The sequence below is a fragment of the Lynx canadensis genome, chromosome B1 (genome assembly GCF_007474595.2).
Source record: "Lynx canadensis isolate LIC74 chromosome B1, mLynCan4.pri.v2, whole genome shotgun sequence".
Classification (NCBI taxonomy): domain Eukaryota; kingdom Metazoa; phylum Chordata; class Mammalia; order Carnivora; family Felidae; genus Lynx; species Lynx canadensis.
Genome location: NC_044306.2, coordinates 105794702 through 105819886, shown reverse-complemented (window position 1 = coordinate 105819886; position 25185 = coordinate 105794702). Strand labels below are relative to the sequence as shown.

Here is a 25185-nt window from a genome sequence, read left to right as displayed (position 1 = left end):
TTCTTGAGGGAAGCACTAACATAGCTGCCTCCCCTCCCAAAATGCATCTTCTCTTCCCCCAAATACAGAGTTTGCTTTAACACTGGCATAGCAAGTAGCTTCCAGAGGGCTCTCGTTGCTCCTTCTGTTACCTCCCCCACTTCCACAGTGCCGTGGGCACAGGTAAAGAAGATTGGTAGCCTGGCTCTGTCACCCCAAGTTTCTAGTATGCTATGGAGCAAGAAGGAATTGGAAGCACTGTCAAATAAGAACCCAACGGACTTGTTTGGAAAGGTGGACACGTACCTCTTGAAGCAGTGTGCTGCTGTAAGGACCCAGCAGCTACTCAAAAGTGTGGCCCCACAAAGGAGCCTGCCATCTCCATGGGATGACTTAAGCCGGAGGGACACTTGCCAAGGCCAACCACCCCTAAGAAGAAAGTAAGCCACTTGAGTCCGTATAAGGGAGAAAAGCAAAGAAAAGCATCCATTAAGACAATGACTTGGAAGGCTTGCAGGTGGGAGGAAAGCCACATAAAAGGGACCCTAGCAGGTAAGATCTCTCCCTACTTTGAAAATGGTACCCCTACAAACTGGAGCAGACCACACTGAAGATCTGCTTATGGACATTTGTATGCATCCCACCCACCTCTGACACTCGTGGAAAAAACTCAGTCTTCTCTATATTTCATTGCTTGAAGTGTATTTTCTCTCCTCACTACCTCACCTAAGCAGCCCGAAGAAGTATTTCATTAAGCAAAGTACTGGGTTTCCATTAGTAAACGCAACAAATAAAAAAAAAAATACATTTAAAAGAGTCAAGTCTAAAACAAATATATTCTAAATTAAATGAATTTTGTAGTTACATATTTTTCAGACCTCCTCTTAGTAAGATTCAACAATATAACTTTTCAGCAACGTATCTATTGTATAAATCAGGAGGCAGTGATCTAAGAACACAGTCTAGGGGCGCCTGGGTGGCGCAGTTGGTTAAGCGTCCGACTTCAGCCAGGTCACGATCTCGCAGTCCGTGAGTTTGAGCCCCACGTCAGGCTCTGGGCTGATGGCTCAGAGCCTGGAGCCTGTCTCCGATTCTGTGTCTCCCTCTCTCTCTGCCCCTCCCCCATTCATGCTCTGTCTCTCTCTGTCCCAAAAATAAATAAACGTTGAAAAAAAAAATTAAAAAAAAAAAAAGAACACAGTCTATATAAAGTAAATGTAGATTAAAAGAAAAAAAAACATGTAATCTGGATTTAATTTAGGAAATTAAGTAAAATAAATCCCTCATATCATAGTAGAAAAAACCCCAATTTGTAACACTGTATGTACATAAATAGTTTTGTAATATGTAAAATCTCTGAAGGACCTTTTACCTTAAAGAATTTTTCCCACCAATGATCCGCTTCTGCCGACGGTGCAGTAATCTCAAACCACAAACAGATGAGAGGGATTCTGAAGCAGACAGAGGTTATTAATCAGACTGTTGTATTGTTGACAGTGGGACAAAGACACAAGTGACACAATCTCCTGCCGTTTCTTTCTCTATTTTAAAACATCTTTTCTCCTCAAATTATAGGATACCTTCTCTTATAATAAAAATTAAAAGTTGGGGTGCCTGGGTGGCTCAGTTGGTTAAGCGACTAACTTTGGCTCAGGTCATGATCTCACGGTTCATGAGTTGGAGCCCCGTGTTGGGCTCTGTGCTGACATCTCAGAGCCTGCAAGTTGCTTTGGATTCTGTGTCTCCCTGTCTCTCTGCCCCTCCCCCGCTTGTGCTCTGTCTCTCAAAAATAAACAAACATTAAAAAATTAAAAAAAAAAAAAAAAAAGAAAGAAAAGTCTTCTCATTTAGCCAAGGCAACAAGAATTCACAAGCAGACAAGGAACTTTATGAGGTTTCCCACATTCAGCTGTGACCCTGTCCAGCATGTCATCCCACGGGCGCCTACAGCCCTCCCTCTGCTGATTACAGAGACTGTTTCGGAGTGCAGGAACATTAAACAAAACAAGAGAATTGCAAAGGTAGTACAGGTCTAAGTAATTTGCTTTTCACATACAACACTTTCCAGGCCACTTATACAAAGTGTAACTTAGAATGGGATTCTGATCTATATTTACATTTATATTTTACTCATATAGCATATTATTATATGGAAAGGGTTTACTAAACAAACTAAGTGGCATTTTAGGTAATACAGTCAAATTTCCCAAGATAACAGACTCTCACAAGAGCATAAAAAAAGAATTAAGAACGAAAATATATGAAAAGGTGGTATATGAAAGAAAGTAAATAAAATATAGCTATTTAAAAAAATTTTTTTTTAATGTTTTTATTTATTTTTGAGACAGAGAGAGACAGAGCATGAGCAGGGAAGGGGCAGAGAGAGAGGGAGACACAGAATCTGAAGCAGGCTCCAGGCTCTGAGCTGTCAGCACAGAGCCCAACGTGGGGCTCGAACTCACAGACTGCGAGATCATGACCTGAACCGAAGTCGGACGCTCAACTGACTGAGCCACCCAGGTGCCCCAAAGTATAGCTATTTTAAAAATAATTTTAGAAGGAGGGGAATCTCTACAGGGGTATTTTGTTTCTTTGGTTAAGTACATGTGTACCAAGTATAGATTGACACTTTTTCTATCTGTGTAAGAAGAGAAGGTGGGGAATTGTGCCAAGAGCATGAAAATCTAGTCTGCACTAATATTCCCCCATAATAACCAGGTAGAAGTGAGCTCAGTAGGGGATCAACACTAGTTATTTCTTCATGGAGAAAAAGGTTCAACAATGTTTACCAAGATCATTAATTTGCCAAGTGATCTCAGAGGCATGCTGTCAAACTTTAATTCTCATCTCTTAGGATATGAATCCTCTAGATGACACAGCAAATTATAAGACATTAGAAAAACATAAGTTTCAAATAATGGTCCAAGTCAGGTCAATGTATATAAGGCCAAGATAAAGAATGATGTAATACTGAGCAAGCAAAACTGAAAGTTTACATCATTCCAGGGCAAAGCACCAGATTGCAAAAGTGTAAAATCTAATAAGGCGTAAAATCCACGGCTAGAAAAAAAATTTTTTTAAGCAAAATGAAATTCATTTATAAAAGGATCCCATCAGATGACCAATAACCAATGCCTTGAGTTTCAGTCCCCTTATAGAAGTCATTAGGTCTTGAGCCTCAATACAAAATCAGGGTTAACAAACCAAATTATGTAATCCAGCTTGTCTAAGAGGAAATATTTTTTTTAAGTTTACTTATTTATTTTGAGAGAAAGAGTGTGCGGGAGAGGCAGAGAGAGAGAATCCAAAGCAAAAACATTTTACAATTATTGAATTTTTATGTTTTTCTACCACTTAAGAAATTTGACATAATCCAAAGAATTAATTATATTCAATTTTTAACTATAGTTTAAATTACTGAAGGCACTTTAAAAAATTATAATTAATACTTGTATATAAGTATACTATTTAATAATATTAAATATATGATTTAGTAAGCTGATTATGTGTGTGTGTGTGTGTGTGTGTGTGTGTGTGTGTGTATAAAACAAAGCACAAAAGGTTGTAAGTACTCTTCATACTCAAAAGCTCCTCAGACAGTGAAGAATCATATTAACAACATCCAGTTCATTTTTGCATGGTCTTTAGCAATTAAAAGATGTTAGAGGAAGAGAATGTTTAAATACAGATACACCTACTTTTCAGAAAATCCAATGATCAAAACTCTGAGCTTTCAAAACACATAAAGAGATCATTGTTCTATTCATAAAATGTAACCAGTTTTCTACAAAATAGCTACTTCTTTATTCTAAAGCAGTATTTGTTTCATAAAAGTTACACTCAGCTTTCAATGACCTTTCTATTTAAGTATAAAACACCTATTACTGTGTTGTACTGAAAGATTATTTCTCATTTCCCTTACATTTTTTAATTTCAGAGAATAAAATCTACAAAAGATAACCTTCTTTTTGCAATTACTTTTAAATGTATCTCTATTGTTTAAAATACTAGTGAGAGTGGAAGAAGAAGTTCCTTTCTATGCCATATCTTTAAATTGTCATTTCTGGCCTTGTTTTTGTGAAGTAATTATCAGTTCTAAATCTTCAAGGATACCGACAAGTTTGACAGTTTTATCACATCCAGAGAAGGAATGGTACAGAAATGGCTGAGAACGTGGAAAGGGCCGGATGCCAGAGATTACAAATCCTGTAAATCCACTCTTGCCCCTGAGCTCTGCTCTCCCTGTAAGCCCCATCCAGTCAGGTTTGTCAGGAAACCACTGCCTCTAAATATGAGCACAAGGAACCAGGGATTATATACAGTCTTATGAAGCAGACTTTTGTTATCAAAGTACTGCTGATACTAATCAAGTGAAGAACACTCTTTGACTTGTACAGGCCCTGGAAAATGACTTACCTCTATTACTGTTACCTGTTGCCTTCTTGCCAAAATAATCACAAATGACTCCTGCATCTTCACTGTGGCGGCAGTTATGTCTTCCAATATCTTGTTTGATACAGTCAGCTAGGGACCGCTCATTTCCTGTGCACTTCACATTATCCACATGGATGGGGCCTTTCCCTTCCCCGAAGTAAGCCATGGTTCTTGCTCTGGCAGGGCCCCTGGAAACAGAGCGTTCTTGAGGATGTGGAGAACCAGTCACTCATACATTTTAACACATCACAACATATACTCTCATTCAATTAATTTTAGTATATTAAACTTAGCATCTATGTATGCTAAAAAAAATTTTATTTCATGACTATCAAAAACAAGCTTAAAAGAGATAACTCTACCTTCTTTGTTTTGCTAGCCCACAGTTTCTTTACTGCCCTGGGTGCCTCTAATTTAAGTTTTGCTAAGAAAGTCACATTTAATGACATGTCAAAAATTAATGATAGTCTTTGACTCTAGTTTTTGTTTTTGTTTTTAATTTCAATTTTTTACTATTTCTTAATGTTTAAAAAATATTTTATTTTTGAGAGAGATTGACAGAGTGTGAGCAGGCAAGGGGTAGAGAGAGAGGGAGACACAGAATCTGAAGGAGGCTCCAGGCTCTGAGCTGTTAGCACAGAGCCCCACACAGGGCTGGAACTCAGGAACCACAAGATCGTGACCTGAGCCAAAGTCAGATGCTTAACCAACTGAGCCACCCAGTCACCCCTAATTTCAACTACTTAACATTTTTTTATTTCATTTTTATTCTGTTTTGAGAGAGAGAGAGAGAGCACGTGCATGACGGGGGAGAGAGGTAGAGAGAGAGAGAGAGAGAGAGAGAGAATCTTAAGCAGACTACACGCTCTGTTTTTTGAGACAGAGAGAGAGAGAGAGCACATGATGGGGGAGAGAGGCAGAGAGAGAGAATCTTAAGCAGGTTACATGCTCAATCCCATGATTGGGGTTCAATCCCACAACCCTGTAAGATCATGGCCTGAGCAGAAATCAAGAGTAAGACGCTCAACCAGCTGAGCCACCCAGGCACCCCTTTATTTTATTTTTTATGAGGGGGGAGGGGCTAAAGGAGACGGAGAGAGAATCTTAAGCAGGCTCCAACACCCAGCCCGGAGCCCAAAGTGGGGCTCAATCTCACAACTATGAGGCCATTTTTTTTTTAATAATAAAGTTTATTTATTTGAGAGAGAGAGATTGAACACATGCACATGGGCAGGGGAGGGACAAAGAGAGAGGGGAGAGAGAGAATCCCAAGCAGGCTCCACGCTGTCAGCACAGAGCCCGATCCAGGGCTCAATCTTGCATAAAATGTGACCTGGGCTGAAACCAAGAGTTGGACACTTAACCCACTGAGTGACCCAGGTGCCCCTTAAACTCTAATTTAAGCAGGAAAAAAAATCATCTCAAAATTTTCTTAAAGAACATAAAATTGGTTTTAAAAATTGGTTAAAATTGCTAAGAAAATTATGAGGTTAGATAATAACCCAGGGAACTAAACATTTTAAAGACTACTTTAAAAGTAAAAACATCTGATTTTTAGAGGAGAAAGAGAAAACCAGGAATCACAAATAGAAGGAACATTTACTTTGGTATGTTACTTTTTTGTTGTTTGTTCTTAATTACACAGTACTTCTTTTTAAATATCCAAATATAAAAGCTGAAAGTGAAATATTTCAAACTAACACCACATTCAAAACTCAATTCCTGATAAATAGATGGCAAAATTACGAAAGCAAAGTTTTATTTTGAATTATCCTTACAACTTCAAGTAGGGAAAGATTTATTAAACAAGACACAGATGGTATACTTTAAATTAAAGGACTAATATATTCAATAAAAATTAAGAATGCTACTTTACTAAAAAGCACCCTAAGGAAAGTTAAAAGATAAATTAAAAAGTTGATGCATATATTGTATTACATATTCACAAATATATTTGTTGGTGAATCTATCCAATAGAATCGATTCTCATACAAAATAAAAAGAATTCTCAAAATTCATTAAAAAAAGTTTTAAAACCTTAACAACCCAAGAGAAAAACAGGCAAAAGGCAGGTGTCAAATTAAAAGAAACTGACTCATTAAAAATGACAATTTGGCCCAGATTTCTGACATCAAAACATATTCTACTTAACTAAGGTAAAATTATTATACTTTCCTTATAATTATGCAGGAATCTTAGCAAAGTTTATTGATACAAATCATCTGAGAAATTAATTTGAAAGACCCTTTTCAGCAATGAGAACTGGCCTCACATGCTTGTGGTTGGCAACACATTCACTTCAAAACTGACACAGGGCACCTGGGTGGCTGAGTTGGTTAAGCACCTGATTCTTTATTTCGGCTCAGGTCATGATCTCAAGGTTGTGAGATTGAGCCCCACATCAGGCTCAGCATGGGGTGCGAAGCCTGCTTGAGAGTCTCTCTCTCCCTCTCTCTCTGCCCCTCCCCTGCTTGTGCTTTCTCTCAAAATAAATAAATTAATTAAAAAAGAAAAGAAAAAGAAAAAAACTGATACAGCTAGTAGTAAGTTGTAAAAGATCCCTATGCCCAAACAGATGATTCTTACAGTACTCTTAGAGTAAGTCTTTTTTAATATAAAACTTATTTAATAACTATAGAAGTAATAAATGCTCACTGTATCAAATTTACAAATAAAAATATAAAAATTCCCAACAACACACTGTTAGCATCCGGGTACATTCCCTTCCTGTACATATTTATGGGGAAAAAACTAACTGTAATTTTTAGTGGTTAAAAAAATTCATTGTACACATTAGTGTAGTAGATCTCAAACTTCAGAGTACTTAAAAGACCACTTGGGTTGATTCTGAGTGAGTGTATCACCAGTGGGACTTAGAAATCTATTTTTTCGTAAGCTATAGGTGATGCCTATTCAAGGAGTTCTACATCAAACTTTAACATAGAAAAATTAGAGTTTATTTCCCCACTGCTGCACATTTACTTTTAAAATTCAAGACTTTTTATAATTATATACACACACACACTTTCTTTTTTTCTAAATGTAATTTTATTTTAAATTCCAGTATAGTTAACATACAGTGTTATATTAGTTTCACATCTACAATATCATGATTTCAGTTCCATCACCTGGTGCTTATCCCAAGTGCACTCCTTAATCCCCATCACCTATTTCACCCACCTCCCCTCTGGTAACTATCAGTTTGTTTTCTTTCTTTTTTTTTTTAATTTCATTTTTTTAAATTTACATCAAATTAGTTAGCATGCAGTGCAACAATGATTTCAGGAGTAGATTCCCTAATGCCCCTTACCCATTTAGCCCATCCCCCCTCCCACAACCCCTCCAGTAACCCTCTGTTTGTTCTCCTTATTTAAGAGTCTTTTACACACACACACTCTTAAACAGAAGTTTTTGTGGACAGCTTAGATTTCTTCCCAGAAGTAGTATTTTTGTTCAACAGGTATAAACATTTTTTAAGGTTCTGGATATATATTGCTGAATACAGGGCAAGTCTTTGGGAAGCAAGTTATTCATTTGAAATATGTATAATTAAAATGTGATTATTCAAAGAAAAGTTTTTCTGCTTTATTTTGTGCATCATAGTTCTGATCTATCTGGAATTTATTTCTGCTTAATGTTAGTATGGGATATAGTTTTATTTTTGTCCCTAAGGTCATTGTCCCAATAACTTTTCCCACTGATTTGAAAGGCTTTTTAAAAAATGTTTTTTAAATGTTTTTATATATTTTAGAGACACGGAGAGACAGAGCGTGAGTAGGGAAGGGGCAGAGAGAGAGGGAGACACAGAATCCGAAGCAGCCTCCAGGCTCTGAGCTGTCAGCACAGAGTCCGACACTGGGCTCGAACCCATGAGCCATGAGATCATGACCTGAGCTGAAGCCGGCCACTTAATCGATTAAGCTACCCAGGCACCTCTAAAAGTCTTTATAATTTAACATTTATCATGCTTACATGTACATAAGTCATTTTTTGGTCTTTATAATACAGTAATCCCCAATCTTGGCTACACATTAAAATTACCTTTGGAACTTTTTTTTTTTTTAATTTTTTTTTTAATGTTTTATTTTTTTATTTTTGAGACAGAGAGAGACAGAGCATGAGCGGGGGAGGGTTAGAGAGAGAGAGGGAGACACAGAATCTGAAACAGGCTCCAGGCTCTGAGCTGTCAGCACAGAGCCCGACGCGGGGATCAAACTCACAGACGGTGAGATCGTGACCTGAGCTGAAGTCGGAAGCTGAACCGACTGAGCCACCCAGGCGCCCCTGGAAGCTTTTATATTATAGCAAAACCTGAACCCCACCTGACATCAATTAAAGTAAAATCCATGGGAATGGGGCTGGTCATGGGTAATATTCTTTTAACTCTCAATGTGATCTTAGTGTACACCCGAGGTTGATAATCACTGCTGTAGTTAGTATCGTTGACTTCTTGCCTATTCCTGTGCCAGTACCACATGGATTTGATTCCAGATGACTTTTGAAGTCAAGTTCCTCTCCCCACCCCTACCCTCAGCCACACCAAGAAAATAAAAAGATTTTTATAAGGGCAGCATTTAATGAATAGATTAATCTCTATTCTGTCTTCCCATTCAGGATTGTTGTATATCACTTATTAACTTTTCTACCTTTGTAAAGATTTACTTTTTTTCATATAGGTCTCAATTCTTGTGATTATTCCTAGTTAGGTTGTTTTTGGGTTTTTTGTTTGGTTTTTGGGTTTTGTACCCTCTAAATGATCTTTTTTTTCTTTTTATTTTCTACTTAGCTTATAGCAACTATTGCCTTTTAAAAAATAACACTAGTTCTAGTGTCTTTCCCATTGGTTCTCTTGGGTTTTTTAGTTGGACAATCACATTATTCATGTAACAATTCTGACTTCCTTTTCAATACTGGTATCTCAATGCTTAATGATAGTGGGACTTTCAGATAATACTGAGTCATTGAAGTAATAGCAGGCATGCTTGTTTTGTTCCTGTTTGATGAATGTGATATAAAGGTAAGGTAGTTTTATTTTATCCTAAGCTTCCTAAGAGACATAAGGAAGAAATGGTGATTTTTAACATATAAAGTTTTGCCATTATTAGTTGATCATATTTGTTTTAATTTATAGATAATACACTGAAATACATTAATTGAATGCCTCACTTTGAACCATTTTTATATTCTTGCAATAGACTCCCATTTCTTCAAATCTGTTTAAATACACCATTGGATTAAATTTGCTAATATTTTGTTTGAATTTTTGTATGTAGATTAATGAGATGGAATATAGTTTTCTTGATGTGTGTGTGAGTATACTTGGATTATCTAGTCATGAAATAAATTTACATTAGTCTCATAAAATGAATGGAAAGATTTCCATCTTTTTTCCCACTCTGCATCAATTTATATAACTTGGGAATTACCTGAATTGAAGATCAGTCAAAACTCCTCAGCAAAAAAATCAGAGTCATTGCTTCCGTGATCACTAATCTATTTAGGTTTTCTACCAATTTTCATAATTATATTTTTGTTGAAAATGTGGTTTCCTACATAATTGATCATTTCATCTAGATTTCCAAGTTTATTAGCTAAAAGTAGTTCACAGTATTCTATAAATTTTTTAACCAGATATGTGTATCTGCTCGTATTCCTTTTCTTTTCTCTAATGTATATTTGTATTTTTGTATAGTTGTATTTTCTCTCCTTTTTCTGAGTTGGAATTGCCAAATATTGCTTATTTTATTAATCTTTTTTTAAAAAAAACAGAAATAATTGTTGACAATGTGGTTGTATAATGTTAAGCCTTTTGAAATTCAAATAGACATCATTCAAAGAAAATAAAAAATTAATAGCATTCTGAAATTAAAATCCCAGGTGATTCCCATCAGTGTGGGAAGTGAGGATGAGTGGAGGTAGAAAGTAAATAATAGCATGCTAAGGGAAACTTACAGATAATTTCTGAAATTGGTAAGAAAATATGCCAGCATATTTGCTAAAAATTTAAACAGAACTTCCAGTAAAACAATAAGAATGCTGAGTGTCCAACCACTAAAGAAAGGAAAGAATGAAAGTAGAAAATTGGGTTGCTTGCATATAAAAAAAACAGAAGAGTACACAAAGAACAGACAAAAAATCATCATAAATACCATAGAAGTAGATGATAGGTAGAGATAAACGTATAGAAAATAAAATTAGACCCATTAAATAAAATGAAGGATGATTTCTTAGAAATTTATCAACTTACAGACTAAAAGAATGCACCATTTTAGATACATTAGAAATAGAAGTTAGGGAACATTTTAACTAATAAAAGTGCATGATTAAATAAATTCTCAGCAATGTAGTAGAATTTAAAAAAACTTTCTGTGACTTTTTTTTTTTTTTTATCATCTAAGGACTGTGTCATCTATAGAAAAAAAGGGAAGGGACTTCCCACTAGGCTACAGCCAGGCAGTAATTCACAGCAGACAATTTCAATACATTAGACAGTCTTTAAACTGGGATGTAAGTGCTCCTGGGAGTAGAAGATGACTTTCTTAGGATGCATGGCTTTATGGGAATCAGTATTTGGATCCTCAAATGACATGTGTATTTTCGCCTAAAACTGGTTTGGCTGAAATGAAAATCAACTTCTCTTCAAAATTTTCCTCTCCTACTACACAAAAAAAAGACATATTTTTCACTCATCCCAAATCCTACCACAATGCATTACTCCAAGATTTAAAAGCCTCTGAAGTGGTCAAAAGAACAATTCAAAATATATGATAGCAATGAAGTCTCCTTTAACCAAGCACCATAAACCCAACTCATCAAAGTTAGAAATGGGACCTTTCTGGGGCGCCTGGGTGGCGCAGTCGGTTAAGCGTCCGACTTCAGCCAGGTCACGATCTCGCAGTCCGTGAGTTCGAGCCCCGCGTCAGGCTCTGGGCTGATGGCTCAGAGCCTGGAGCCTGCTTCCAATTCTGTGTCTCCCTCTCTCTCTGCCCCTTCCCCGTTCATGCTCTGTCTCTCTCTGTCCCAAAAATAAATAAACGTTGAAAAAAAAAATTAAAAAAAAAAAAAAAAAAAGAAATGGGACCTTTCTTCAGTTTTTATTTCCTATATTTAATACTTACTTACCAAATTTTTGTTTGTGTTGTCTTTAATCGGTTGTATACTAGAAATCATAAACTCTAAAGAGGAACTTTTTAGAAGGATTTAATTTCTCTCTCTTTCTCTTGCTCTCTCCATGTACATAATACACATGCACATACACACAGGCACACACACATTTGCATAAGTATGTATATATGTATATACTCATATACACGTGTTTTTTAAAGCATTGCAACTTTAGGATACTGTGGAGAGGAAAATTTTAAATACAATTTCAAGAGAAGGAACTATGTAAAATTTCTCAAGGTCAAAGAAGAGCTTGTTCATGTATTTTTTTTTTAATTTTTTTAAAAGTTTATTTATTTTTGAGAGAGAGAGAGACAGAGTGCAAGCACAGCAGGGGCAGAGAGAGGGAGACACAGAATCAGAAGCAGGCTCCAGGCTCTGAGCTGTCAGCACAGAGCCCGACACAGGGCTCAAACTCACAAACCACAAGATCATGACCTGAGCCGAAGTCGGACGCTCAACGACTGAGCCACCTAGGTGCCCCTCACGTATTGTTTAAATAGATGACAGACAGTATCAAGTCACTATTATACTGATATTCCATTGGATTATAATTAAGAGTGATATAACTGTTCTATTTTTAAATATCATACACAAATATGCCAGAAACTAAATTATATCCTTTGCAGCTATTTAATTATAAGGTAAAAACTAGATATACTTAATTTTAGGTCTCTACTAATTCTCTAGGGACACACAATTTTGCAAATTCTTTTGAGGGGTACTAAAACAAATATGCAGTACAAGAACAATGTCATCTTGAGAACATATGCTAATGGATTCACACATAGTTCAAATAGAATGGAATTTCCATCATAGCTATTTAGTCTATCTTGACGAGTGTAACTGATATCAACACATTCTCTCTGAGCCCTCTAAAAATAATATGCTCATATGCTAGACTTTGTCAGACATTATGTAACATGTAATGCATAATTAAATAATGCCTTTTACTTTCTGTTCATTCTAAGTATATCTACATTAGTTACCATTCATGTTTCCTGGTTTTGTTACTTCATTTTGTTTCTCTCATTGTGGAAATACTGTCCAATGCTATTTGGATTCTCAGTATTTCCAAGGAGTATTTCCTCAGTATTTCCAAAGCCTCACATATAATATAGTTGGCTGGGGTACAGATCTCTGAAACTTCTATTTCTAACACCCAAGACTTTTGACAGCTTAAAAGTCTTCTGGATTGATTTCTACAAAGATATGCCTTATTAAAGAATTTTTAACAATTCCAAGTAGACCTAGGGGAAAAAATATTCTCTAGTCACATACTTGTTTACAATTATATATATGTTCTTACATGAAATCCATTTCCCCTGAGTGGAAAATTATAAAAACATTCAAGTGTATTTAGATTGATCAAATAGCCACATGATTCTCATGTAAATATTATTTGATGGTAAATTATACCCTGTGCACTAGAAGATGATTATCCAATTTGTTATAACATTTAATTACTGATTTACTTATTAGGAGACTTTATTTTAAAGAAACAATTACACAGTAAGCTCTTCTTCCAATGCTTTTCTTGATAATTCTTACAGAAACATTATTGAAAATTGCTACAAACTTTGTTCACTTAACCTATATTATTTCTTACCGAAATTCACCATTTAAGTTAAATGCAAAATAGGGGCACCTGGTGGCTCAGTCAGTTAAGTGTACAACTCTTGATTTTGGCTCAGGTCATGATTCACAGTTGTGAGATCCAGCCCCGCATCGGGCTCTGCACTGACAATGCAGAGCCTGCTTTGGAGTCTCTCTCTCTCCCTCTTTCTCTACCCTCTTTGACTCTCTCTTTCTCTCAAAATAAATAAACTTTAAGTTAAATGTAAAATGGACTAACCGGTAAGTTAAAAGCAATAAAAAATGTAGAAAGAAATTAAAGTGAAAATGTATTGATGGATATGCTTATGAACTTTTCCTCTCATTGATTAGACACACAATTCAAGGATCAATTTGATCTTTCCCTTCCTATTTCCAAAGATAACACTAGGTTTCCTGGATTATTCTGATAAAAAATAAAAGTTAGCCAAATAAACAGTCTCAAACAGCAATATACAGCAAAACCTTGGATTGCAAGTAACTTGTTCTGCTAGTGTTCCACGAGATGAACAACATTTCTAATAAATTTTAACTTGAGAAACGAGCGATGTCCTGCAACACGAGTAGTATGTGATGCTAAATGTCACATGATCATGACTGAGTCAGTGGTTCTCTTTCACTGGAGGATTGTGGGTGATCATCTCCCATGCTCCCATGCTTGGTCTCAGGATGCAGTGTTTAGCAGAAATCAGTGATTTTTTAGAACACTGGAAGGTGCTCATAACGGGACTAGTGTATTTTTTGTCACTTCAAAGTACCTATGGACAGTCCTTTACTTTTCCATACAAGAGTAAGCTTAGGAATGCTTTGTTTCATTCAAGGTCATTGGATAGGTTCCAACTTGGTAAAGTTGCACAAAAAGAAGAAGATTCCATCGAGCCAATAGGTAGCAGTTAGTGACAGTGAAAGTAGTCCTACACAATAATCCTCCTCTTGTCTCCCTCACACCAGCCACAAAGATTTCCAAAGGTAAGTGTAGGTTAGTTTATTTTTCTTTATATTTTGTAGTTTCTTTATTATTTTGTATTATATTACAGTACTGTAATCATTTTTATATGAATATTTTTGGGTTGTGGAACGAATCATCTGAGTTTCCATTATTTCTTATGGGGAAATTCTCTCTGACATACAAGTGCTTTGGATTATAAGCATGTTTCCTGAACGAATTATGCTCACAAACCAAGGTTTTGCTGTACGTTAATGGCTGATTTTGGATAAATTCACTGTGAATGCAATGTAAGAAAAATAATATATTTTTTTCAAATAAAGGAAGGAGTGTTAGAAAAGTAGTTAGCAAAGGAAATAAATCGTTGACAGAGTTCACCAAGGCATCTAACATAAACTCTTCCTATCTTACTTCTATCCTTCATAATTTGAAAGCTGAAAATCTGTGTCATATACCTATTTTAATACTGAAAATCTAGATCCCAAATAATGGACCCATTTACCATAAGACAATCGGAATTACAACTAGGTCCAAAACTGAGCAGGAAACTGAAGTTGTTTCTGGGTAACCAAAAACAACTTTGAATTAAAAATTTAGAAAAAACATTTGAATTTTTATTAAATTAGAAATACTTTTAAAAATAAAAATGTATTGGGGCGCCTGGGTGGCTCAGTCGGTTGGGCATCTGACTCTTGGTTTCGGCTCAGGTCATGATCTCACAATTTCGTGGGTTTAAGCCCCTCATCAGGCTCTAAGCTGGCAGTGTGGAGCCTGCTTGGGATTCGCTGTCTCCCTCTCTCTGCCCCTCCCCCACTTGCACTATCTCTGTCTCTCTCAAAATAAATAAATAAATGTAAAAAAAAATTTTTTTAAAGAAAAATGTATTCTGCATAGAATAAGCAGTTAAAGTTATCAATATTTAAGATATGCATAGATGTATAATTAAAGATTTTTTAAAAATCCAAACCAGGGGCGCCTGGGTGGCGCAGTCGGTTAAGCGTCCGACTTCAGCCAGGTCACGATCTCGCGGTCCGGGAGTTCGAGCCCCGCGTCAGGCTCTGGGCTGATGGCTCAGAGCCTGAAGCCTGCTTCCGATTCTGTGTCTCCCTCTCTCTCTGCCCCTCCCCCGTTCATGCTCTGTCTCTCTCTGTCCCAAAAATAAATAAACGTTGAAAAAAAAAAATTTTAAAAAATAAAAAAATAAAAATCCAAACCAATATTAGTAATCTATTATGAGTTCATCAATTCATTTCAATTTCAATATTCATTTCAATTTTATATCCTCTATACTGTAACATGCTACATATATTTGTAGCTGCCAAATCAATACTCATGGTGCTTTCAGTCATTTGCAGACATGCACAAAGCCTCAAAAAATGTGCATTGCCCAGCTGAGGCGTCAGAAGAAGATAATCTGCTTGTTTATTTCAGCTGTCAAACTGAAACAAGTGTCCTTTTCCCAGTCTATTTAATGCCATGTTTATTGCACTATTACTCATGCTTCAGTGAAACCTATCCAACACCTGTATTTTCTCCATAAGGCACATCACAATCATAGCCTTCTTCCACTTAGTAATGCTAGGTAGCACTAGATAGCACTGTGTTCAGGGGGCATTTTAAACAGTGAAATGATTAACAAAAAAAAGCATAAAAATGCAAAATAAATTTTAAAAAAAGTACTAACAGACCACAAAATTCTTAATTGTTTCCAAGATTGAGAGCTAAAATGAGAAGGCAGAGCACTGCCTTGTTCAACCTTAACTCTAGAAGCAATGGCTCAGCATTAGCTAATGCAGTGTTTTACTGTGATTTTAGAGAGTGGAACTACTGTGAATAAGGAGAACTAAGTACAATTTCATAACCCCAGAGTCTCTTAAAAGGCTAGAGTATTGAAACCTAAATCATAGAGAAAAGGTTAACACCTCTGCCTGACACAAGCAGTATTATGAATATTAGATTATTTGCTATTATATAAAAGCTACATTTTTTTAAGGTAAGCTCTAAGCCCAGGGCACCTGGGTGGCTCAGTTGGTTGAGTGTCCAACTCTTGATTTCAGCTCAAGTCATGATCCCCCGGTCATGGGATTGAGTCCCATGTCAGGCTCTGCACTGAGTGTAGACCCTACATAAGTCTCCTTCTCTCTCTCTCTCTCTCTCTCTCTCTCTCTCTCTCTCTCTCTGCCTCTGCCTCTCTGCCCCTCTCCCCTGCTCAAACACCCTCTCTCTAAAATAAAATAAAAAATAAAATATAAAATACGTATTTCTAAAAAATAAAACAATTAAGTTCTAGGCCCAACGTGAGGCTTGAACTCAGGACCTTAAGATCAGGAGTTACATGCTCTATGGACTGAGCCTGCCAGGCACTCCAAAAGCTACATTTCTTATATAACAGTGTATATGGCTTATAGGAGAATAGAAAAATTTAAATAGACTCTAATTAGTATCTCTTCACAATTCTGAATCAAGTCAGCATGCTGCCAGTATTTTCAATTGATTCATAGAAATTAATTTTAGGTAAGAAATAACTCATTAGAACAAACCTGAATAGTTAGAAATGTTCATCAAGTAACCATTCCAAATAATTAGGTTTTTCTTACTTGTAGCCAAGCTGGCGACAAATCACAGTTGCGTCCTTATCAGTCCACCCATCATCACAAATTGTTCCCCACTGGCCATTGATGAAAACCTCCACTCGTCCTTCTTTCTTATTTTCTCCATCCATCAGTCTGATAGGAAAACCTAAGTCATGATTCAAAAGTATTAGAAAAGCCAAAACAGCAAACAGATGTCAAAGTATGAAAGACTTTGTAAAACACAAATCATTTTTTTAAATTAACTATAAAATTAGCTGGGTAATACGAAAGAGTGAATGAGAGAGAAGTGTTAATAAAAAACCATATCCACTTTTGCAATATCTTTTGAAGTCTTTGGGTCAGAGTACTCACTTGCTCAACTATGAATTCCCAAGCACTTGGAACAGTGCCTCACATATAGAGGACATGCCACAGCTGTTTGTTGTATGAATGAATAAATGAATGAATGGATAATTAGCATTGTGATTTGTGAATGGTTTTATTACCACTAACTTCTTTTTTTTTTAATTGAGGTTCAATTTATAGTGTAGTATTGGTTTAAGGAGTAGAATTTAGTGATTCATCATTTACACATTAACACCCAGTGCTCATCCCAACAAGTGCCCTCCTTAATGCCATCACCCATTTAGCCCATTCCCCTGCACACCTACCCTCCAGCAACCCTTAGTTTTCTATCATTAAGAGTCTCTTATTATTTCCACTACCTTCTAAATAGTAAAAGATATTTCCTTGGAGTTGTTTTTGTTTCATGTCTGGTCATTTATCCTTGAACACAGCTAAAAATTTATACTCCAAAGCAGAGATTTTTAAGAAGGCATAAACATATATACCCTTGGCATGCATGGGTAACTTGAATGCGTGGGGAGAAAAAAAAACGAAGGCAGCTAACAAGGACAATTTCCATCTCAGGCTTCTCATTTACTATTGCTTTCAAAAGAAGGGCTTAAATCATACAAATTACTAAGATAACTAAAGTTGAATGTAAATGTTATGTACAGCATGGTGAGTATAGTTAATAATACTGTATTTCATATTTGAAAGTTGCTGAGATTAGATCTTAAAAGTTCTCAACACAAGAAAAATAATTTTTTGTAACAATGTAAGGTGATGGGTGTTAGACTTGTGTTGATCATTTTACAATGTATACAAGTACTGAACCATTATGCTGTATGCCTGACACTAATATAGTATGTCCATTATGCCTCAAGACTTTAAAAAATGCTGAAGCTAGAAAATAAAAATAATAAAAATTTAAAATAAATAGAAGTCATTCCTTTTCTTTTAAAGTTGAGAAACTGATCTCTAGCAAACTGAGGTTTATCTAAGTTATGTAAATGATTTATAGAATTTCATGTATTTCTATTGACACCATTAAAGATGGTGCTATTTACCAAGAAGCATAAAATACCTAGGGATAAATCTAACCAAAGATGTAAAAGATCTGTATGCTGAAAACTATAGAAAGTTTATGAAGGAAATTGAAGAAGATATAAAGAAATGGAAAAACATTCCGTGCTCATGGATTGGAAGAATAAATATTGTCAAAATGTCAATACTACCCAAAGCTATCTACACATTCAATGCAATCCTAATCAAAATTGCACCAGCATTCTTCTTGAAACTAGAACAAGCAATCCTAAAATTCATATGGAACCACAAAAGGCCCCGAATAGCCAAAGTAATTTTGAAGAAGACCAAAGCAGGAGGCATCACAATCCCAGACTTTAGCCTCTACTACAAAGCTGTAATCATCAAGACAGCATGGTATTGGCACAAAAACAGACACACAGACCAATGGAATAGAATAGAAACCCCAGAACTAGACCCACAAACGTATGGCCAACTCATCTTTGACAAAGCAGGAAAGAACATCCAATGGAAAAAAGACAGTCTCTTTAACAAATGGTGCTGGGAGAACTGGACAGCAACATGCAGAAGATTGAAACTAGACCACTTTCTCACACCATTCACAAAAAATAAATTCAAAATGGATAAAGGACCTGAATGTGAGACAGGAAACCATCAAAACCCTAGAGGAGAAAACAGGAGAAGACCTCTCTGACCTCATCCGTAGCAATTTCTTACTTGACACATCCCCAAAGGCAAGGGAATTAAAGCAAAAATGAACTACTGGGACCTTATGAAGATAAAAAGCTTCTGCACAGCAAAGGAAACAATCAACAAAACTAAAAGGCAACCAACGGAATGGGAAAAGATATTTGCAAATGACATATCGGACAAAGGGCTAGTATCCAAAATCTATAAAGAGCTCACCAAACTCCACACCCGAAAAACAAATAACCCAGTGAAGAAATGGGCAGAAAACATGAATAGACACTTCTCTAAAGAAGACATCCGGATGGCCAACAGGCACATGAAAAGATGCTCAACGTCGCTCCTCATCAGGGAAATACAAATCAAAACCACACTCAGATATCACCTCACGCTAGCCAGAGTGGCCAAAATGAACAAATCAGGAGACTATAGATGCTGGAGAGGATGTGGAGAAACGGGAACCCTCTTGCACTGTTGGTGGGAATGCAAATTGGTGCAGCCACTCTGGAAAACAGTGTGGAGGTTCCTCAAAAAATTAAAAATAGACCTACCCTATGACCCAGCAATAGCACTGCTAAGAATTTACCCAAGGGATAGAGGAGTACAGATGTATAGGGCACTTGTACCCCAATGTTTATAGCAGCACTCTCAACAATAGCCAAATTATGGAAAGAGCCTAAATGTCCATCAACTGATGAATGGATACAGAAATTGTGGTTTATATACACAATGGAATACTATGTGGCAATGAGGAAGAATGAAATATGGCCCTTTGTAGCAACGTGGATGGAACTGGAGAGTGTGATGCTAAGTGAAATAAGCCATACAGAGAAAGACAGATACCATATGTTTTCACTCTTATGTGGATCCTGAGAAACTTAACAGAAACCCATGGGGGAGGGAAAGGAAAAAATAAAAAAAGAGGTTAGAATGGGAGAGAGCCAAAGCATAAGAGACTGTTAAAAACTGAGAACAAACTGAGGGATGATGGGGGGTGGGAGGGTGGGGAGTGTGGGTGATGGGTATTGAGGAGGGCACCTTTTGGGATGAGTACTGGGTGTTGTATGGAAACCAATTTGACAATAAATTACACATATTGAAAAAAAAAAAGATGGTGCTATTTAATTGAAAGCGCCCTCACTGCACCTTGCATACTGTCATGGGTTGAACTGTGAAGTCGTCACAGTGGGCCCTAATCCAGTATGACTGATGTCCTTATAAAAAGGACAGATTTGAATAGTGAGATACACAGAGGGAAGACTGTGAGGAGGCACAGGGAAAATATGGCCATCTATAAGACAAGGAGAGTAACCTGGAACACAGCTTCCCTCTTAGCCCTGAGAAGCAATCAATCCTGATGACACCTGGATTTGGGACCCCAGAAATGTGAGACAACACATACCTGTTGTTTAAGCCATCCACTGCATGGTACTTTGTTACAGCAGCCCAAGCAAACCAATACACTTTAGATCACCTAGTTACTGAAAGGGTGTCCAGCTTCGGGGCCCCTAAGATTTACTGGTACGGATTTAGGGAATACCATGAAGCATGCGGAACTGATTAGAGCTAAAGAGGTGAAGTAAGCAGCTAAAGAAAAAATATCATTTCTCTTTAAAACAACATTATGACATTGCTAGATTGGCCTTTGTTTACTGACAGCAAATACTGTTGGCAAGATGAACATACCCTACTTTGATCCTTCTGATCCATTTTTATTTCTCCATCCTTCTTTGTTTTATCCCCAGAGTTGTTGGCACTTTGGTTTCTGTACCTGTCATACTCACTTCGTGGGGCGGGCATCATAGCAGAATCAAGATAGCAAAATCAAAATCAACAAATGTTCATGAAGTGCCTACCCTATGCATGGCTTATGTTGGGGTTTTAGCCATGTAACAAAACACAGTATATTTGAAACATTACATTTCTTACTAACGCATCTGAAAGTTTGGAGTTTTTTCTAAAAGGAATAAGGTAGAAAAGTGATCCTCAAAGAAAAAAATCCAAAAAGGTGAAGTTCTTTTCTTAAAGTTCTTAATTTTTAAATTTTGGGATGTTTGGTCCAAAATTAAGTAAACATATGTACATGGAATTAGATTTCCACATTCCATTCTAGTCATTTTATGGGCAGTTTTTCATATACCATAAAAATAAAAATGAGAAAGTGTTTTTAAAGCCTCAGTTGCATGCTTTGTATAAATAATGCATGCAGTATTTCTGAACCTAACTTTAGCCCTTCATTTTACAAAATCATTGGATTTTCAATGCTTGAAGGGCAAACTGGATGACAAAAGCCATTCTATCAACACCACCTTACTGTTTAAGTTCTTTTCATTATGGTAGCAATAATATACATGTTTTATTTCTAAAATCTTAAATATAAAATGCTCGGGAAAACTAAATAGTCCTCTGGGCATCTAAGTATCTTTAATATATAATTTAATTATATATTTCAAACTTGGACCTCCAAAAGTTTTAATTTTCCTGTAACATTGATATAATACATTATTTTTAGAAAATAATATTTTTACTAGAAGATAAAATTTAGCTTATGTTAAAAGTCAAATTTTTATATTGTAAAATTAGGTAAGAGACCAGCTCACTGTGGATAAAATCTCTCTAGGATATAATACTCTGAAATACAGAATTGGTGCAATATTGGGGCACCTGGTTAGCTCAGTCAGAAGAGTATGAGATTCTTGATTTTGGGATCATGAGTTCGAGCCCCACATTGTGTGTAGGGATTACTTAAGTAAATAAAACTTAAAAAAATGATCAGTGCATTATTAAAATGAGAAATCCATATATTTACCATTCTGCATATTTCCCCCAATTCCCATAAGTATTAACTACATTCTTATTAGAATTACTTTTATTGAATTAGAATATTACTTTTCAGCATTCCACCTACATGTCTACTGAACAAGTATTAATTTTGAGAACACTTTCATTCACATTCAGAGTTAAGGTACACAAGTTATCCTTTAAATACTTGAAAACAGCAATAGTCCAACAGCTCATTATTACAGTGTCAAAGGAGTAAAAAAATCTCAATTGCTTTTAAAAATGCTGCTTTGTATATCACTATTCCATGATTTCCTTCTCTAAGCTTCTGTTTTAAATATGTAGTCCTTTTTGATAAGTGGGAAAATAATAATCTCTTTGGATGGATAAATGGTAATATGATTCTATTCTAAAAGTATATTTGGCTCAGACATAATGCTCTTCAGACAAATGAATAGTTAATAAATGTATTACTGAAATTAGGACTCAAGACATTTACAATAATGATCACATATTTTATTAATAATTATCATCCTCAGCTTTTTAAATTTTTAAAAAATATGTCTAGAATCCTAGAATTAAAGATTTTCAGGGTAACTGAAGAGATTAGTTGCCTAACCATATGCATGTATTTAACCACACGGTCCTTCAGATAACTCAGATTATCATATTTTGTATAATATTTATAGTAGTTCATCGCCTGGAATACTGATGAACAACGTGCCTGAATACACCACTCCATGATCGAAATACCTACTATCTAGGGCTAAGGGTATACATTTCTAGCAAACGTTTTTGTTTTTTTTTTTAATTAAAAAAAATTTTATGTTTATTTTTGTGAGAGAGCACACAAGCAGGGGAGGGTCAGAGAGAGAGGGAGACAGAGAGTCCAGAGCATGCTCCGCTGTGCTTTCCACTGTCAGCACAAAGCCTGAACCCACAAATCCTGATATCATGACCTGAGCTGAAGTTGGACATTCAACCGACTGAGCCACCCAGGCACCCCTTTAGCAAATAGGTTCTATCTCCCCAACCACATACAATCTTTCATCACATAATCCTGGGAGGATTACAATCCCCCAGAAGAAGAAAGGATTAAGAGAAGAGGACAAATGAAAAGCAAAGCTGGAAGTATGGCTTGTAAGGGATAGAGTAAAATATTGTATTTCTACTTGATATAATGCTAGATTAGTGCAGTGAGTTCTCACAGTTTAGAGTACAAGGAGGAATCAACTATGTACTTTGACAAACTTAAATATACAATACAGTTAATACTGTGAGATTCAACAAGTTATGTTATTTTATAATGTGAAGATTTAAGCTTCACAGTCTCAAAACAGAAGGATACAAAAGGGGTTGATTCAACTCTGAGGTGAAAAGTAAAGACCACTTGGGATTATTTTAACATCTATTCACCAAAAAATATGTGTTTGGATATATAATAGAGCCATGGTAGTGTCTTGACAAGTCTTTTTAATATCTTCCTGTGTCTTATCCATTCATATTTATTCTGCCATCCTCAAAAGATGTTAAGATGTTAAAAATAGTCAGATGTTAATTAAATCTGTCAAGGACATGTACGTGCTCTCTGCTCACAAAAGGATCTTTATCCATAAATATTTCCAGACTATTAGATGAGCTACTTACCTTTTATCCAATCAGAAGTCTAGAGAAATTTGGAACTGGGGAACACAATAAGACACTGATGGGTTTCTAGAGTAACAGGGTACCTTAAAAAGATGGATTGACTATTTTTTCCAGTGAATCCACTTAGGAACCCACTGAGAAATTTGAAAGATCTAGGTTAGGACACAGCAATGAATGGCTGGTGACCAATGACAGACAAGGCCTTGGACCTAAAGAAGAAATAAATCATAGGAGAGATAGCTATTGTTTTGTTCCGATTTTTTAAAATCCTGTCCCCAATTTTTCCTTAGAATTCAAGATGAATGAGAATCAGAATAGGGGACCAATGAATAGGGCAACAGACATTATAGCTTCTTCACTCAATATTTCAGATCCATGTGACTATAAAGATTTTTAGTGAGAAATGTAAGCTTCTAGGTAAAGAACAGTAACTTTAGGAGCAAAAAATTTATAACATTGGTGGAGAGACTCAAAAGTTGATTTAGAGCATTATTAGAAAACTGACTTAAAAAAGCCAAAGCTGAGAAATGTTTCACATGCCGGACCAGTGGATAGAGGTGCATGGGCTATTGAATTATGGATACTCAAAAGCTGTGGCCAATCCTCACCCAGTGATAGTCTGTGTCCATTGCCACCAGGGTAGCAGGTGATACCAACATCTTCCCGATGGCTGCAGTCATGCTTTCCCCACTGCCTCCGGGAACACTGAGTGAAACTTGTTTCCTTTCCGGAGCAGCTGACATCATCCAACCATATGGGCCCTGTGCTTTCTTCAAAGTGGTTTGCAGAGGCTTGTTTGCCATATCTGTGGCAATAAAATAAACGCTGTGCATGGAACTGCTGTCTCTTGTGTCAAGGAACCACAAAACATAAAAACAAACAACCTAATTAAGCATCACGACTCTGGAGGATATTTGTTCTTTCTCCTATCTTAAGGACATAGTTCTTAGAGAAGTGTTCACTCCAGCACACATTTCAATCACATGAAAATTTTTGATTGATTCAACAGGTACCTAATGGATAATTAACTCATGAAAGAGAATGCAAAACAAGATAGAACTCCAATTTCTGACAATGGAAATAATATCATGAACCATAAAACCAGAACAGTTGTCTTGTTTCAGCTCTGAAGAGCCACCTGATTTCATCACCTTCTCTAGACCTCTTTGGTATCATCCCTTCCAAAATAAAACTGTGTATATTAGTTCAGTGATTCCTCAAACACTACACCCACTCCATCATGAGACTTGCTTGGATTTCGGCCATAAAAATCGAATAATAGCAATGTTCTTAGTTTTTCATAAGGTTACATAAATCTGATTTTTAAATTTTTTAGAAATTATCTTTGTGTTCCAATTGACCTTAATTATAACAATGCACTACAAAAAATTATAATAAATATATACATTATAGAACTAGGTAAAATCTGCAAAAAAAAAAAATTGGTAACTAAGTCATTCATCCTTCACCAATTTTACTTTCTTTGTTCTGTAAAATCCAAATCTCCAGAAATCACTGAGCTAAAAACTATTTAAGGTGCCTTTCAGGCCTAAGAGTCTATGTAATTAAACTCTTACTCTTAAAATTTTATGTCAATCACTTCCCTCACTGAATGCTTTCATTATTTCTGTACAAAGAATATAAAGAGATCTTTCTGGCATGAAGTTTCCCAATTATTTTCCTTTGCACATATTTGATACATTTATCTAAGAAGATGAACATTTTAATAGATTAAAACAGTGCAGCTTTTAATTAATTATTCTAAGATTTCCCCTATTTTGCTGACTAATCAAATCTGAGCTAGAAAAAAAATTATCCTAAATCTCATATTGCTACCACTTTCAACTTATACCATTTATCCAAATAATGCATCATTCTGATTGCTATCTGTCCATATCAACTATAGAACAGATGACAAGACGTCATTTTACTTTGGGATTTTATTTGTGCAAAGAAACTTAGAGTTCACCC

General features: G+C 36.0%; 1 protein-coding gene across 1 annotated transcript in view; it reads right to left on the bottom strand.

Annotated features, from left to right (window-relative positions):
• Positions 1-25185, bottom strand: part of PRSS12 (serine protease 12) — a 77585-nt gene that overhangs the window by 16450 nt on the left and 35950 nt on the right. Inside the window, exons 7-11 of the mRNA XM_030313170.1 lie at positions 23823-24019; positions 16735-16876; positions 4396-4601; positions 1352-1430; positions 286-408 (exon numbers count right to left, since the gene is read on the bottom strand). Coding sequence (XP_030169030.1) covers positions 286-408; positions 1352-1430; positions 4396-4601; positions 16735-16876; positions 23823-24019 — 747 coding nt within the window. The remainder of the gene's footprint in view (positions 1-285; positions 409-1351; positions 1431-4395; positions 4602-16734; positions 16877-23822; positions 24020-25185) is intronic.